We start from the raw sequence: 15,509 nt of genomic DNA on the forward strand, positions 1-15,509 counted from the left end.
TCTACAGTACAGAGCCAATATAACTGAAAGCAATCGATCCTCTGCGCCTATTGTTATGAAACACCCACAGTGCTCCTAATAGCCAGGGGCCATGTGATCTTTGCCTAGGCTTTACATCTCATCTGGAAGCTCTGAAGCATTGGCTTTATTTTAATCAATGGCAAGAAAGAGGTACCTTTTTACTCAAAACAAATATGATTTGTTAATGATGACATGTTCCATATTGATTTATGTGAACTGTGAATTTGAATGACAGGTCAACTTTAAATAATCTCATAGGAGTACTGCATAGCTCCCAACTGTCCCTGATTTCGAAGGACTGTCCCTGATTTGGAGCATTGTCCCTCTGTCCCTCATTCTTCTTCATTTGTCCCTCATTTTGGTCTGACCTATACAGATGTATATAAAATGCACTTTTTATCTATCAAAAATTGTTTTCCAGCGCTAAACCTTTCATCTGATTTCTAAATTGTTGCATTTGTAAATTCCAAAAGCCAATATAAAGGAATAGTAGTGATAAAAAAAAGCACTTGTGGGTTTAACCAATCTTGTTTTTTTGTACAATTCTCCTTTAAGGGGGCGGGGCCAGGGTGTGTCCTATGCCTGTATACTTTTGCTGATAGGTGTCCCTCATTCCCATCTCAAAAAGTTGGGAGGTATGAGTACTGCGATTACGTCCTTTTTTCATATGAAAATGTTTATGGATGCTAAACATGCAGAAGACCCGATACAATAACAAACTGACTAGGGAGATACAGTATAACACTTTGGTTTCAGACCACAGTTATGTTTCATTGCAATAGATAAGTAAATAATGTCAGATCTATTTGACTTGTTTATATAGCTAATTGCTCTCTGGAGAACAAGGCACTTCCCTCAGCACAGGATATAAATTTGTTCTAAACAAAATTGTTCTTAGTATTGCTGCATCTTGTGGCGAGCCCCATTAAAACATTCCAAATGTTCTAATTAAACACAGGATCTGAGTATGTATTTCCATGTACTCATAGCATGACAAGAATTATCTCCATACAGAACAAAGCCGATGAGTTCTTGCTCTTCACAGCTCAGCCAGACCTTGCACCTTGTTAATCAGAAATGGCAGAATAACAGACATTTCTGTCCAAGTTACAAGCCTCATTAAAAAAATGTATTTCCATATTTAACCAAGTGAAATATAAAACAAAACATGCATTCATCCCATACCCAAAGAAATAACCCATTATGACCCTTTCCTTAGCTGAAAATAATGCGTCACACTCAGGGGCGGATCCAGAGTCTAGTCTCGGGAGGGGCACTGCCAGAAAATAAGGTGTTGCTTACAGAACTGTACACCATTTCGTGCAATAGCCAGCGAAAGCACACACGCTGATTGGCCAGAGGGGAAGCCAATCAGCGGGTCAGGCGGCAGCGATGTCCGCTGGCCACCCACAATCACTCCCCACAGTGATAGAACAGCAGTCTGCCGATGTAAACAAGGCAGACCACCGTTCTGTCAGAGATGAACAGAGTGATCTTGTGTTCCTACTAACCAGGAACATGGATCACTCTGTTCATCTAGTGAATCCATCCCCCACACAGTTAGCAAGCACCCCCTAGGCATACAGTTAACCCTTTGATCGCCCCTGATGTTAATCTCTTCTCAGCCAATGTCATTAGTACAGTGACAGTACATATTTCTAGCACTGATCACTGTATCCGTATCACTGGTCCCCAAAAAGTGTCAAAAGAGTCAGTTAGGTGTCCGATCTGTCCGCTGCAATGTCACTGTCCCATTAAAAATCACTGATTGCTGCCATTACTAGTAAAAAATAAATAAATAAATATGCCATAAATCTATCTCCTATTTTGTAGATGTGATAACTTTTGTGCAAAGCAATCAATACATACTTATTGGGATTTTTTTTTTTTTTTTTTTACCAAAAATATGTAGCAGAATACATTTTGGCCTAAACTGATGAAGACATTTTTTTATAGCAAAAAGTTAAAAATATTGCTTTTTTAAAAAAAATTGTTGTTTATATCGCAAAACAAAAATAAAAAACGGCAGAGGTGATCAAATACCACCAAAAGAAAGCACTATTGGTGGAGAAAAAAAGGACATAAATTTTACTTGGGTACACCATCGCACCACCGCTCAATTGTCAGTCAGTTAAAGTAACGCAGCGCAGTATTGCAATAAAATAGCCTGGTCATGAAGGGGGGGGGGGGGGGGGGGGGTAAAACTTTCCAGAGCCGAAGGGGTTAAGATTAAAGACAAGACTAAAAGGGCATTTTTTTTTTCATACATAATAGCACACATATATTTTGTGATTTGACACATGACATTCATTCATTCTTTTACTCACTTTTATTAAAATATTTTGGTGCTCTGGTGGGAGGAAGGGCTCCCATGCAGGAGCAATGGAGATGGATCCGGTAATTGCACTATCCGCAAGAAACATTAGATGACGGCTTCTTCCTGTGTTCACGCCGCTTTGCAGTGTGAAGAAGATGGAGGGAGGAGATGGGTGGAGCCAACACTCACTCAGGGGCAGAGGTCTGCAGTGTGGAGAAGATGGAGGGAGGAGGTGTCGGTGGATGGGGTCCAACACTCTCACTCAGGGGAGGAGAAGGAAGAATACTGGCAGTCTCGCTCTTCTCATCGTGACTGACTGACGCCACTGATTGCTAGGCGCCAGGCGGCCCAGGCGGTAGCAATCAGTGCAGGAAAGGAGGTCAAGCCAGAGGTGCAGTTCCACCCACCTCCTCTTGGTCCAGGCGTCCAAAGCGGCGTAATTATTATGCTGCATTCACACACGATCGGACTTTCCGGCGGACCAGAATCCATCAGACAATTCGATCGCGTGTGGGCTCAAGCTGACTTTTTTTCCCTAAAAGTCAGACGGACCTAGAAATAAAACTTGTTTCAAATCTATCCGACGGACTTGAGTCTGACAGAGTAAAATGGGGGAAAACCGTTCATCTGTGTGCTAGTCCGAGAGACCAAATACGATGTAAGGACAGCTATTGGCTACTGGCTATTGAACTTCCTTGTTTAGTCCCATTTACGTCATCACGTTCAAAACGAATGGGCTTTCGAACGGACTTAGTCCGGTCGTGTGTCGGGACAAGTCTGTTTTGTTCAGACAATTATCTAATGTGAGTGTGGACCCTCTCTTCAGAAAAATAAAGGTTTAAATCACTTTAAGATTTGTCTTTGGAAGGAGCCAGATATGGAGCTCACCAAAATCAGTGTAGTAGAGACATAAGGAAAAAATCACAGGGCCCCATAGCACCATAATGTTATTGGAGCCATTATAAGTTACAGTGTTCTTTATATACAGTATCTCACAAAAGTGAGTACACCTCTCACATTTTTGAAAAATTGTATTATATCTTTTAATGTGACAACACTGAAGAAATGACACTTTGCTACAATGTAAAGTAGTGAGTGTACAGCTTGTATAACAGTGTAAATTTGCTGTTCCCTCAAAATAACTCAACACACAGCCATTAATGTCCAAACTGCTGGCAACAAAAGTGAGTACACCCCTAATTGAAAATTGGGCCCAAAGTGTCAATATTGTGTGTGGCCACAATTATTTTCCAGCACTGCTTTAACCCTCTTGGGCATGGAGTTCACCAGAGCATCACAGGTTGCCACTGGAGTCCACTGCCTTGCTAAAGAAGCCGAGGGTAAAGGTGATGGACTGGCCAAGCATGTCTCCAGACCTAAACCCTATTGAGCATCTGTGGGGCATCCTCAAACAAAAGGTGGAGGAGCGCAAGGTCTCTAACATCCACCAGCTCCATGATATCATAGAGGAGTGGAAGAGGACTCCAGTGGCAATCGGTGAAGCTCTGGTGAACTCCATGCCCAAGAGGGTTTAGGCAGTGTTACAGTTTACGTTGTTGGGGCATATGTTAGAATTTACAAATCCCAATTAACTCTGTGGATCAGGTTGTGTTTCAATGTTGTTTGGCTTTAAATTCTGGATACATTATACTATTTTGCAGAGAGTTTGGAGCCCCATTATTGTGTTCCCATTAAACGCATTAAGAAGGGTATACTGGTGGTGTCAGTGAGGTTGAGTTCTCACACAGAGCTGGAACAGGAGCGGAGGACCCAAACTAACCAGCAGCTCTTGCTGGGTAACGCTACACTTGGATCTGAAATTTCAAACAGGCACAATAGCCATCTTGTGCTACTGGCTTGACATTTGATGCCTGATGTTCAAAAGTTGTTCTTAATCTTTGTAAACATGCAGATTTCATTAAATGAACATCTGACAATCTTACAATGAAGGCTCCTTATTAGGTACCTCCTATTATTATTATTTAAGGTACGTATATAGTGCTGTCAATTTATGCAGTGCTTTACGTATACATTGTACATTCACATCAGTCCCTACTCTTAAGGAGCTTACAATCTAAGGTCCCTAACTCACATTCACATACTAGGGCCAATTTAGACAGAAGCCAGTTAACCTACCAGCATGTCTTTGGAGTGTGGGAAGAAACCGGCATACCCAGAGAAAATCCACACAAGCACAGGGAGAACATGCAAACTCCAGGCAGGTAGTGTCGTGGTTGGGATTCGAGCCAGCAACCCTTTTTACCACTAGGTGAGAGTGCTACCCACTACAGCACTGTGCTGGGGTGACAATTGTCTAAAGAGTGTGCTACTGCATTGTCACACATCAGGAGCAATGATGTGCAACTGATTTACATGAAACTATTGCAGGGGTCCATGCTAAAAGGTCGCAGCACTGAATTGCAAAAAGGATGGAACAAAGGTTAGGGTTTAGAGCCAAGCATGTACACACAGTGGCTCCTGCCAGTGGTTTTTAGATGCTTGTGGGGTCAAAAAAGGCTGAGTCCAAAGTTCAGTTTATGTTTTTCTTGATGGCCCTCCACACTGGGAGGGCAGTCTGGCCACCAATAGGACGCTGCCCATAAAAACACCCTCACCAAAACTGATCCTGGAAAAACTGCACAAACTGCAAACTATTTCAACAGTCTTACCTGTGTGACACTTTGTAGTTTCTCCTCTAGGTCATTTATCGTCTTCTTCAGACTGCAGTTTTCATCTAAACATACACAGAAGTGTTTAATGATTGTAAGCCAATTTAAACAAAAAACAGTTACTGCATCTCAGCAAATGCAATCAATTAGAGTATTGGACATAAATAACAAGTTTATTCTCCTGACATTTTGTGCTGATTAAAAACAAAGGCAAGTCACGCTGTGAATGTCTATAAATGTTCATAAAAGCAAAGAAAACAGAACATTTAGCGGGATACCGCACATTCCCTTAGCAAACTGAGCTATACCATATAAGCATGGCAAATACCTTGATTGCATACTGAGAAAACACTGAGAAAACATTACTTAAAGTGGGGTTCTAAGTTAAGTTAAAATGTTTGTAAACCCTCACATATACCCAGTGAAGTGACTGGCCTCAAGTGATACACAGAGATAAAACAAATCATCCTACATAGGTTGTATATGTTTATCCGCAGACTTCTCTTCTCTATAGCCATTCAAAGTTCAGAATTTATAAACTTGTCTGAGCTGCCAGAAAAAAAGGGGTCAGAGAGCTGAAATTACACACTGCAGAGCAAAGTGAGGAGAGCTCTAAGAGCTGATTGGAGGGAAGGGACACACCTTCACACAGCACACATGAACAGGGATGAGACTGTCAATCAGCTGGAGCTTCTTGCCCTGTCACTTTTTTTCTCTTGGTGTCAGGAAAACTTGTCAGTAGTGATTTATGCTGATAGCAGAGGAACAAAGTATATATATTTAATGAGGTTTACAACCACTTTAAGCTTTTTCCCTTAGTATTGACTTTAGTGGGGAGAGATTGGGTCCGTTGACATTTTTTTATTGCTGCATCCTTTTGGGTAGAATTAATTTCTCTTTCAGTATCACCAGTACAAGAACTATCGAGAAATGGCAAGGAACCTCTCTCAGGTTTTTATCGCTGCCACCATGGAAACATCAACACTTTGTGAAAAACTAAAAAACGTTGGGTCTTGTTACACTGTTATTAACTTGTTTAGAGGAGAGGTGCAAATTGAAATAATGATGGGTAAACACTAGGGCTAACAATGATAAATACATTTCTTTGATTTATCAATTTATTGGCCACTTCTTTTACTGCTTACTGAAATCAATGTGATTCTAATGACATTAATGACATTAATTTCGACAAGCATTTCAGTCTCTCAGAACCAAAGAGGTTTAATCACCTGTGTAGTCCCAGGAGGAAAAAAATAAAATCTGATCGAAGAGATGGATGAATTGTTCTCAAATATTTGGGCTTGTTGGACTCATTTTAAAACCACTTAAAGATATAAACACCTGATGGGATTCACCCCCTGATTGCTGGTCATAGGTATTGGATTTCTCTGCTGAGGGGCCTCTACTCCTACAGTACCTTTAGCCCTTGTACACACGGCCGGAGATTCCGACAACCAAATCCATCGGAGTAATTCCGACGGATTAATTCCGGAAGAGGTCCGGAAGTGATGTTGCATACACACGGTCGGACTAAGTTGTCGGAAAATCCAATTGTACATAACGTGATGACGTTATTTCGTTACGACGGGACTACGTTCAGGCTAGTAGCCAATAGCTTTGGTCTAGGAATTTGATCTGAGCATGCATGGCACTTTGTCCGTCGGAGTAAGCTACACATGATCGGAGTATGTCCGATCGGAGCATTTTGTTGGAAAATTTTACCGACAAGTTGGAAAAGTTGGTCCGTCGGATATTCCGACGGAAACAGTCCGATGGAGACCACACACAGTCGGAATATCCGACAAAACGGTCTGATAGGACACATTCCGCCGGAATCTCCGACCGTGTGTACAAGGGCTTAGAGTTAGGGTAGTGGTGCTACCCCCTATCCCTAAGGGGTTGGGTAGGGAGGACCTATGCCGAGGAGACGCACAAAGTCAAAATATGTGCTTCTTCTTCACCTGCTGCCCCTAATGGACAGTCTATATTGTAGTTTGTCTTAGATGTTGCCCGCTTGGGCATTTTCTCAAGTACTACCACATCCCACTCACTTCCAGGAATGAGGTTTCAGTTATCCTGTGGACTTCTATTCTTTTGAAAGATTTATCACTGGGCTTGGTTTCTATGTAATATTGCTACTGATTCCCTCTGAACGGTAGGGCCGATCACTGAAATTGTGCTAAACCCTGTACATTCTGGTATTTCTATTTCAACTACTGTATTATTGTTTACATGATACTGTTGTAAACCATTTCTTTATCCTTAATAATATATTGTTGGAACAAAAAATAAATAAAAATAAATCTAATGCTAGGTCCAATAGCAGAAGTAAACCCAAGGGTTTAACGGTTTCTCAAAACAGTTGCATACAAGTTAACGATAACTGTAACAGTTGCTTGTGCTCTCAATATCACTGTTGAGCCACAATGGCTGGTGTCATAACTGATCACATGTGCAGCATCATGCAACTGCAGATCAAACAGAGGCTTCCTTGGCTGTAAAGGATAGGAGAGTTTAGTTCTACATCAAATGTGAGCAGAAACAAGATCTGATTGCATTTTTCAGGTTGCAGGAACAGCTGTGCCACTACTGGCGAACACTTCTGTGGGTACTGAGCACATTTTGGATTCTATATTCTGCTATGACTGAGATGCAAATTACCAGCTTCCCCCCAAAAAAGTTTATTTGTCTAATGCCATCATTGTTTCCCCCAGAGACCCCTTGTCTGTGTACAGAATGTACCTGGACCCAGCCAGAAGACACTGAGGTCTCAGCTAGTCGCAAGTCCTGGTCCAAGGATCCAGTTGGGTCAGGAAGAAGCTCATGGGATAAAGTCGAGAGGAAGTTGTGAGATAAAGCCTAAGCTGTTTAGAGGCTGTGTGATTATACATCTCCCTCTCTGTGAAGAGCCTGGTGGATATCGGCAGGAGGCAACTGATGATCCTGTGGCTGAGTACAGGACTCCAGTTCTGCAAAGTGTGAAAATGGGTAGCTTTAAACTTTGGAAGGAGTAAAGGTCATATAAATTACTGAGCAGCACAAAATACTTGGTTCTGTATTCTCTGAAAGGTGCTGTACTGGGAGGTGGGTAGGTGGTGGAACCAAGGAATGGTGCTCAGAGATGGGTAGGGGGTGGAAATGAAGGGTGATTCAGAAGGGTGGAGTTCCTGTACCTATTCCCTGAGAAAAAAAGCCCTGCTTACTAGTAAAAAAAAAATTTCAAACACCTGGCTCCTTTTCCCAGAATTGCTTCCCTGAGCTTCTGGATAGGAGGAAGGTGCACTGCAAATGTAATAAAGACACATCACTTTTACTACATGTCCCATCATTATTAGAGCCATTAAGTGCTCACAGCTGCCAATCACTAAGCCGGGGAGTAAGCCATCAGCACGTTGAGCTGCGGGAGCGGGTTTATATGAGTGGCTCCAGCGGACCCCGAAGAGAGAATAGGGCCACCCGAACAACAGAAAGAGAGCAAATGGATATTTTTCATTGGATTTCAGAGAAATGGCAGGCAGAAAACAATACAAACACCAAACCAAGTAAGTACAGACCTAGGCTACTCTGTCATTTTCTTACTGAGGGTTTCTTAGCGGTTTAATAAAGATTGATACATGCTTACCTTTCATGTTACATTGTGCTTCCATTGTCTCCTGCAGCCCTTTTATCATGTTCCGTAATACGGTACACTCTGCACATTAATAAGCAGAAATGCAGAGATGAATGTGTGCCTTTCACATAAACACAATGAACAAATGAGCTTTTATGATGTAAAACAAAAGCATAATCTTTTTTTTATGTAAATTAATATAAAATGAATTCAGCTTCAGACAAATGTCACATACCTAAACATAGAAAAATACTATATTGCTGTATTAAAGTGATTCTCTACTTTTGGTTTAGGCCCCTTTAACACAATGCATTGTGGAACCGTGTGTTAAGGTGTGCTGCATTAACTCACTTTGAATGTAACTTTCATGCACAAAAATTGTACTTCTCTGCAGCTATTACCTTTTGTACCACCACCCCCTCCCTTTAGAATGTAAGCATTATAAGCAGGGCCCTCCTGTACCTTTTGTGTTGCACTGTAATTGTGTTGTCTCCCCTATATATTGTAAAGCGCTGCATAAACTGTTGGCGCTATATAAATCGTTATTAATAATAATAATAATAATAATAATTTTTTGTATAATGCTGGATGGCTGCTTTGACCTCTACTGAAACAATGCGTTAGGGTGCCTTATTACCACAATGTGTGGTAAAACGCACTTTTTACTGCACATTTCCAAAAAGAATAATTTGCGCATGGGCCCTAAGATTTATCTATTGCCCTCTTGCATTTATAAACAGGAAAAAGATCAGAGTTTGAGTTCATGATCCCCATTGAGTTCATGATAAGCTACTGCCTAGCTGATAAACATCCAGGAGTTTAATCTGTCTCACTTTAAATTATCGCTACAGATAACTACAGCCTCTAAGCAGACGATTGCTCAAGCTTGGAAAAAACTCTTATTTGCTTAGATGAGACCAAAAACCTTATTACACAAGTCATGATACACGCTATGATAGAAGCCACACTGCAGGACAACGTTTTCAAATATCTGAACGCATTGCATCCATTTGTTTCTCACTTTCACCTCCCAAATTTTGAGGACTCTTTACTTGAACCTCAATCGAAGGTTGGTCAGATTCAATTAAGATATGGTCCGTTCTCTTAGTTGCTTCCAGCAATCCCTGGGAACCCCTGCTATTTCTTGACCTTTTCCAATTTCTCCTTTACTTATTCTTTTTACTCAATAGCCTGACGAGTTTAAACAATGGTTTCATGGCTTGAGGTATATACCCACTTGCTCTACCATCTGATCAGGCAGTCGGAAAATTTTTATTTTATATCTGATTTTCTGTTCATACTTTCCTGATATATTCTTTACTCTGTTCAAGTGTCATACATCAAGATTTTGGTCATTGACCATTGAGAGTCATTGTTTGCTTTACATAAAATATATTGCACAAGAAAATCTTGAGTTCTTCCAGGATTCTGATTTTCCATCTTTCACTTACCCCCGTTGGGGCTGTAGGATAGGACAATCTGTTGGGTAGACCTGTCTACTATATGTCTCCACAGTGTTAGCTGTGACTTTAGGAGTCATTGAGAATAAATGGCTGCTCTGCCCTGGTGAAAGGGTACCATGGAAAGTAGGCAATTGCTAGCTTTATACAAGCTATATGTATCAAAGAATAAGAACTATTGCTGGAGAAGTGGTCATTTGCATTGTCTGTGTTGGACCATCAGGACTCAGTATATAATTGCCAAGCTTTTACGGTAATGTTTCCCCTTTGAGGGTGCAAGAGGACTTTTTGGTTTGGGACTACTCACATCCCCTTGCTTGGGGATGCTGTATTCTGGGGCACCCTTCATCTAGGTACGGGGTTCTCCTCTTAACTCTACTCTAAATGTACTCTGCTGTAAACTGTTTGTAACCTTGTGTGCTGTTGCCCCTCGAGGGAGGCTAATCTGTGTTTCACATTATTGATTCAGTAGACCTTAAAGCGGAGGGCCGTTTAAAAAAATAAATAAATTAAAAGTCAGCAGCTGCAAACACTGCAGCTGCTGACTTAATAAGCACACTTACCTGTCCAGGGTGCCCGCGATGTCGGCCGCCCGAGGCCGACCCGTCCCTCGACTCTCGGGTCCCGGCGCCGCCATTCCTTCTAAGGGAAACAGGCAGTGGAGCCTTACGGCTTCACTGCCCGTTTCCTACTGCGCATGCACGAGTCGCGCAGCGCTTTGTGAATGGGACACGCTGTGTTCTGGAACACACAGTTCCCAGAACACAGCGCGACCCATTACCCAGAAGACAACGCGACGAGGAGAGAGGAAAGAAGATCTCTGTGGAGGAGGAAGATTAGGATTATGTGCCTAGCAACAGGCATTTCTGGTAAGTAAAAAGAATTTTATTTTCATTTTTTTTTTTTTAGATTTTTTTGTAATTTTTAATATTTTTTATTTTTTCAGGGTGGCCCTCCACTTTAACCCTAAACCCCAAAGAAAGAATAGAAAGAGGAGTGGGCCAGGGTTTTCAGATCCACAGACCACTACACTGGCTGTGTGGGCACTGATATCTCATCACCCACAGAGGTACAGTGGGGACGAGGGCACGGGGGTGTTTAATTTTTTTTTGAAAAGGTGAACTAACCTATTCCATAAACTATATAGAATATATATTATAGAACAGGGTTCCATTGAACTCTAGGGTTCCTCCAGAGGGTTCTAGGGGTTCCTTGAGCAATGAACAGTTTCTGCTTCTCAGACAAGTTCCCAATGACACCATTGATCTTTTTAGCTATTTGTAAGTTTGGATACTTCCCTATGACTGCAAGTGTAAGGAGCATTCTTCCCACTGACCATCATGCTAATGTACCATGAGTTGTAGATATAGTCGTTTTTAGCAGGGATTCCCAGAGATCGGAAAGTTATTTCAAGGGTTCCTCTGTGTTGGAAAGGATGTGAAAGGTTGTTAGGGATTCTTATCCTATTGGTGCTGCAGGTCATATATTTGCTATATCCACAGCATCACCTACTGGATGAAAGGCTTAGACACAGTCTATATTTGTTGGAAGGGATGGTCACTTTATAAGATTTCTTTCATCAAATTGCACTGTGGTGGAAATAGTGCAGTGCCAGTATAAGTGTTTGCAAGTATAGATGGCTTGAAAGCACTTAGGCTTCTTGCACACAGGGTCGTTTAGAACAACGGTTGCCAACCAGTGATCCATGGACCACTGATGTACAGAAGAAAATTTTGGTGGCCCCCATTGGTTCTGCTGCAAATCAACATTGTGGCGGATCTATATAGCCCCAATGTTGTTTCTAGTGTTGTTCTCAGTGTGCGTTGACAGTCAGTATTGCAAGCGCACATTGACATCCGATGCCTGTATTTCCGGCTCCTGTGAACTCAGAGGGAGTTGCTGGGAGTTGTGCAGAGAGCAGGAGGTGAAGGAGGGGACTTCCAGTCGCAGTGCTGATCACAGACTTTGGGAAGGAGCACAGAGCTTGAGCACATGACTGCATAAGGAGGTAAGATCCAATGATGAGTCTATGTAAGATCGCAGTGTGATGCAGAGTGTGGGGGGGGGGGGGGGCAGAGAGCAGAAACATAGTGTGTATAAGGCAGCAGTATGATCCAGGGGGAGTGGGGCAGAGAGCCGGAGCATTGTGTGTAAGGCATGTAAAATTCATGTTAGTGGTCCACAGGATTCAAAATTGTGAGTTTAGTGGAGGTCCAAAAGGTTGGCGACCACTGGTCTCGAAGCAGTGTGTCCCTCCTAGCGTTTTAGTGCATCCATGAGAGACAGAGGCAGTCCATACTGAAGGCAGCATGTCAAAGGCTATGGCAGACTGTGGCAGAACAAGGCTAAATGCCCTATGGAGTAGTACTGGCATTTTGGGCCCTGTATGTTCAGACACGAAGGTCTAACCTTCATATCTTCATCGGTGGTCTTCCTCTTTGAGTTTGGCAGAGCCCTTTATGACAACACTGTGCAATAAAAAACAACCAAATGGCATCTTTTTCATACCTTCTGCAGAGCTCTGTTCTTTTGTCTGGCTTATTTTCCACAATTTATTTAATCGCTCCAGCTGAATCTCGAGTAGGTTATTTTTTCCATTAACCTCTGCAAATTTCTGCATGGATACAAACAATGCAATTGTACAAAACACACTGAACACATTGCGTAATTATTTTACAAAATAACAGCTTAATTTATATAGTGATTTGTACGTTCTGATAGATAATGCCCCTTAGCGCTCACAGGACATCAATGTGTGTATTACAAAACACAGCTGCATCTGTTTCCATTGAACAGTTGCAGAGGGTTCTCACTTTGAACTTGTTTCTGTTATTTCCCTTGGCTGAATTAAAGGGCCACAAAAATGTGTTTGAAGCCCACACTCCCTTTTCACATTTTCGCGCTATTTCTGATACATTCTTCCTCATATGCTCCATATCTGCTCTTCCTTTGACCAAACTGTACTTCTTCGTCATCCGGAACCAGATTTTTGGGTTTGCCGGCCCAAGACGCCTCAACACCAAACTGTAGGATCTGTCTGGGAGGACCAAGATCCAACCTTCACCCATCATGGCGGGCAAAGTCTAACTAGATCATCAGGGACTTAATCCCCTTTTCTTGAGGTTACCTGACCTGGACCTATAGAGCATCCTACTGGAAACACCTTGGTCAGTCATTACTGCACAGGGTTACACATACACAGGTTACAGTGCTGAATGACAGGCAATCCCTGCATGTTTGTTCCAATCTCAACATAACGAGGACCATCCATATTAGCATCACAGCTGTAGGATTGGATCCGGACAACACCAATTTCCTGATCCCTCCTGGAACCATTGAGAATTTGGTAGCATTATGCAGAGAGTTACACATAAGTTACCATCACCTTCAGACATTGGCGAAAAAGCTGAGGTACTTCCTATGGGGCAGAGGTTGTATAGGAGAGGACGCCCTGTCTGTTTCTGCCAGTGTCCATTCACCTACCTGCTCTGTGTCCTGTGATGTAAGAAAAAGAAATAGGCTGTCTCCTAGGGTGGCAGAACTGTTAGGGTCAGATCACGTTTTTGTTTGCTGCCAGCAGGGCCGGGCCACCCCCCCGAGGAGAGGTGACATGGTGGTAAACTCTCCATTGTGACTTTCCTCCATTTAAAACATCCTGAAACAATGTGCATGGTACTGTTTTTATGTCTGCTGTTTTTCAGATATCGAGTGATGTTCTCTTTAACCACTTCAGCTCTGGAAAGTTTTACCCTCTTCATGACCAGGCTATTTTTTGCGATACTGCACTCCGTTACTTTAACTGACAATTGCGCAGTCGTGGGACATTATAAAATTGACAACTTTTTTTCCCCACAAATAGAGCTTTCTTTTGGTGGTATTTGATCACCTCTGCGGTTTTTATTTTTTGCGCTATAAACAAAAAAAGGTTGTCAATTTTGAAAAAAACAAACAATATTTTTTACTTTCTGCTGTAAAACACATCCAATAATTAAAAAAAAAAAAAAAATCTAATTTTTTCATCAATTTAGGCCAATGTGTATTCTGCTACATATTTTTGGTAAACAAAATCCCAATAAGCGTACATTAATTGGTTTGCGCAAAAATTATAGCGTCTAAAAACTATGGGATAGATTTATGAACTTTTTTGTATTTTTTTTACTAGTAATGGCGGTGATCAGTGATTTTTAGCGGGACTGCAACATTTCAGCAGACAAATCTAACATCAAGTGTCACTTTTTGGTGACCAGTGACACCAATACAGTGATCAGTGCTAAAAAAAAATATGCACTGTCACTGTACTAATGACACTGGCAGGGAAGGAGTAAACATCAGGTATATGTACGTGGGGCAGTCCTTAAAGTGTAAGTTCACCTTTGCAGAAAACTCTGTAAGGTGAACTTACAGAGAGGACAGCGGGAGAGAACACTGCTAAGAAACTCCAGGGAGGACAACTGGTCACAGCCAGGAGGGCTGGTGAGTGGAGCACAGTCGGGAGGACTGGGGAGGCATGGCTGAGAGAACTGGGAGTTTGCAGTTTGTGATTGGTGCAGAACCAGAAGAGAGGACTGTGGGAAGGGCAGTGAAAGAGGTCATTGCAGCCAGGCTGGCTGGCAGGGCCTGAGGAGAGCTATCTGGGATTGGTAGCTGAATAGAGGACAGTTAGCACCGGAACGATTTCTACACCATAGGAGCCCGAGCCCCTGCCCGGAAGGGGCAAGCCACAGAGGTCTGGCTGAGTTAGTATCAGGCCTAACCGTGCTAGCTAGTCTGGAGGAGTACAAGCCTGTAGCAAGGGAAGTGCTGGAGGAGGAATGATTTGCAGCACGTGAAGTGCTGGAGGAGTGAAAGGAAAGAGGTCTTAAAGGGGTTATAAAGGTTTGTTTTTTTATTTTCGAAATAGGTTCCTTTAAGTTAGTGCATTGTTGGTTCACTTACCTTTTCCTTCGATTTCCCTTGTTTTCTTTGTCTGAATTTCTCACTTCCTGTTCCTCCTCAATAAGCTGTTCAGTAAGCTGTTCTGGCTCACTAAACACCGCTCGGCTAATGGTGTGAAGTTTACTGAGGAGAAACAGGAAGTGACAAATTCAGACAAAGAAAAAAACATTTAGAAGGGAAATCGAAGGAAAAGGTAAGTGAACCAACAATGCAATAGCTTAACCACTTTCAGACCGGACCATTTTGCTGGTAAATGACCAGAGGTCTTTTTACACTTTGGCACTGCGCTGCTTTAACTGGTAATTGCGCGGTCATGCAATGTTGTACCCAAACAAAATTTGCGTCCTTTTCTTCCCACAAATAGAGCTTTCTTTTGATGGTATTTGATTGCCTCTGCGATTTTTATTTTTTGCGATATAAACGTAAAAAGACCGCAAATTTTGAAAAAAAATGATATTTTCTACTTTTTGTTATTAGAAAAATCCAATAAACTAAAT

General features: G+C 42.1%; 1 protein-coding gene across 1 annotated transcript in view; it reads right to left on the reverse strand.

Annotated features, from left to right (window-relative positions):
- The window catches only part of CCDC152 (coiled-coil domain containing 152), a 96,921-nt gene extending 83,776 nt beyond the window's left edge, over positions 1–13,145 (reverse strand). The window contains exons 1-4 of the mRNA XM_077463298.1: positions 12,891–13,145; positions 12,586–12,691; positions 8,630–8,698; positions 5,008–5,072 (exon numbers count right to left, since the gene is read on the reverse strand). Of these exons, the coding sequence (XP_077319424.1) occupies positions 5,008–5,072; positions 8,630–8,698; positions 12,586–12,691; positions 12,891–13,145 (495 nt within the window). The remainder of the gene's footprint in view (positions 1–5,007; positions 5,073–8,629; positions 8,699–12,585; positions 12,692–12,890) is intronic.
- Positions 13,146–15,509: the final 2,364 nt, after the last annotated feature.

Source organism: Lithobates pipiens, unplaced genomic scaffold (genome assembly GCF_037356315.1).
Source record: "Lithobates pipiens isolate NorthernLeopardFrog02 unplaced genomic scaffold, aLitPip1_a1.2 Scaffold_3, whole genome shotgun sequence".
Lineage (NCBI taxonomy): Eukaryota > Metazoa > Chordata > Amphibia > Anura > Ranidae > Lithobates > Lithobates pipiens.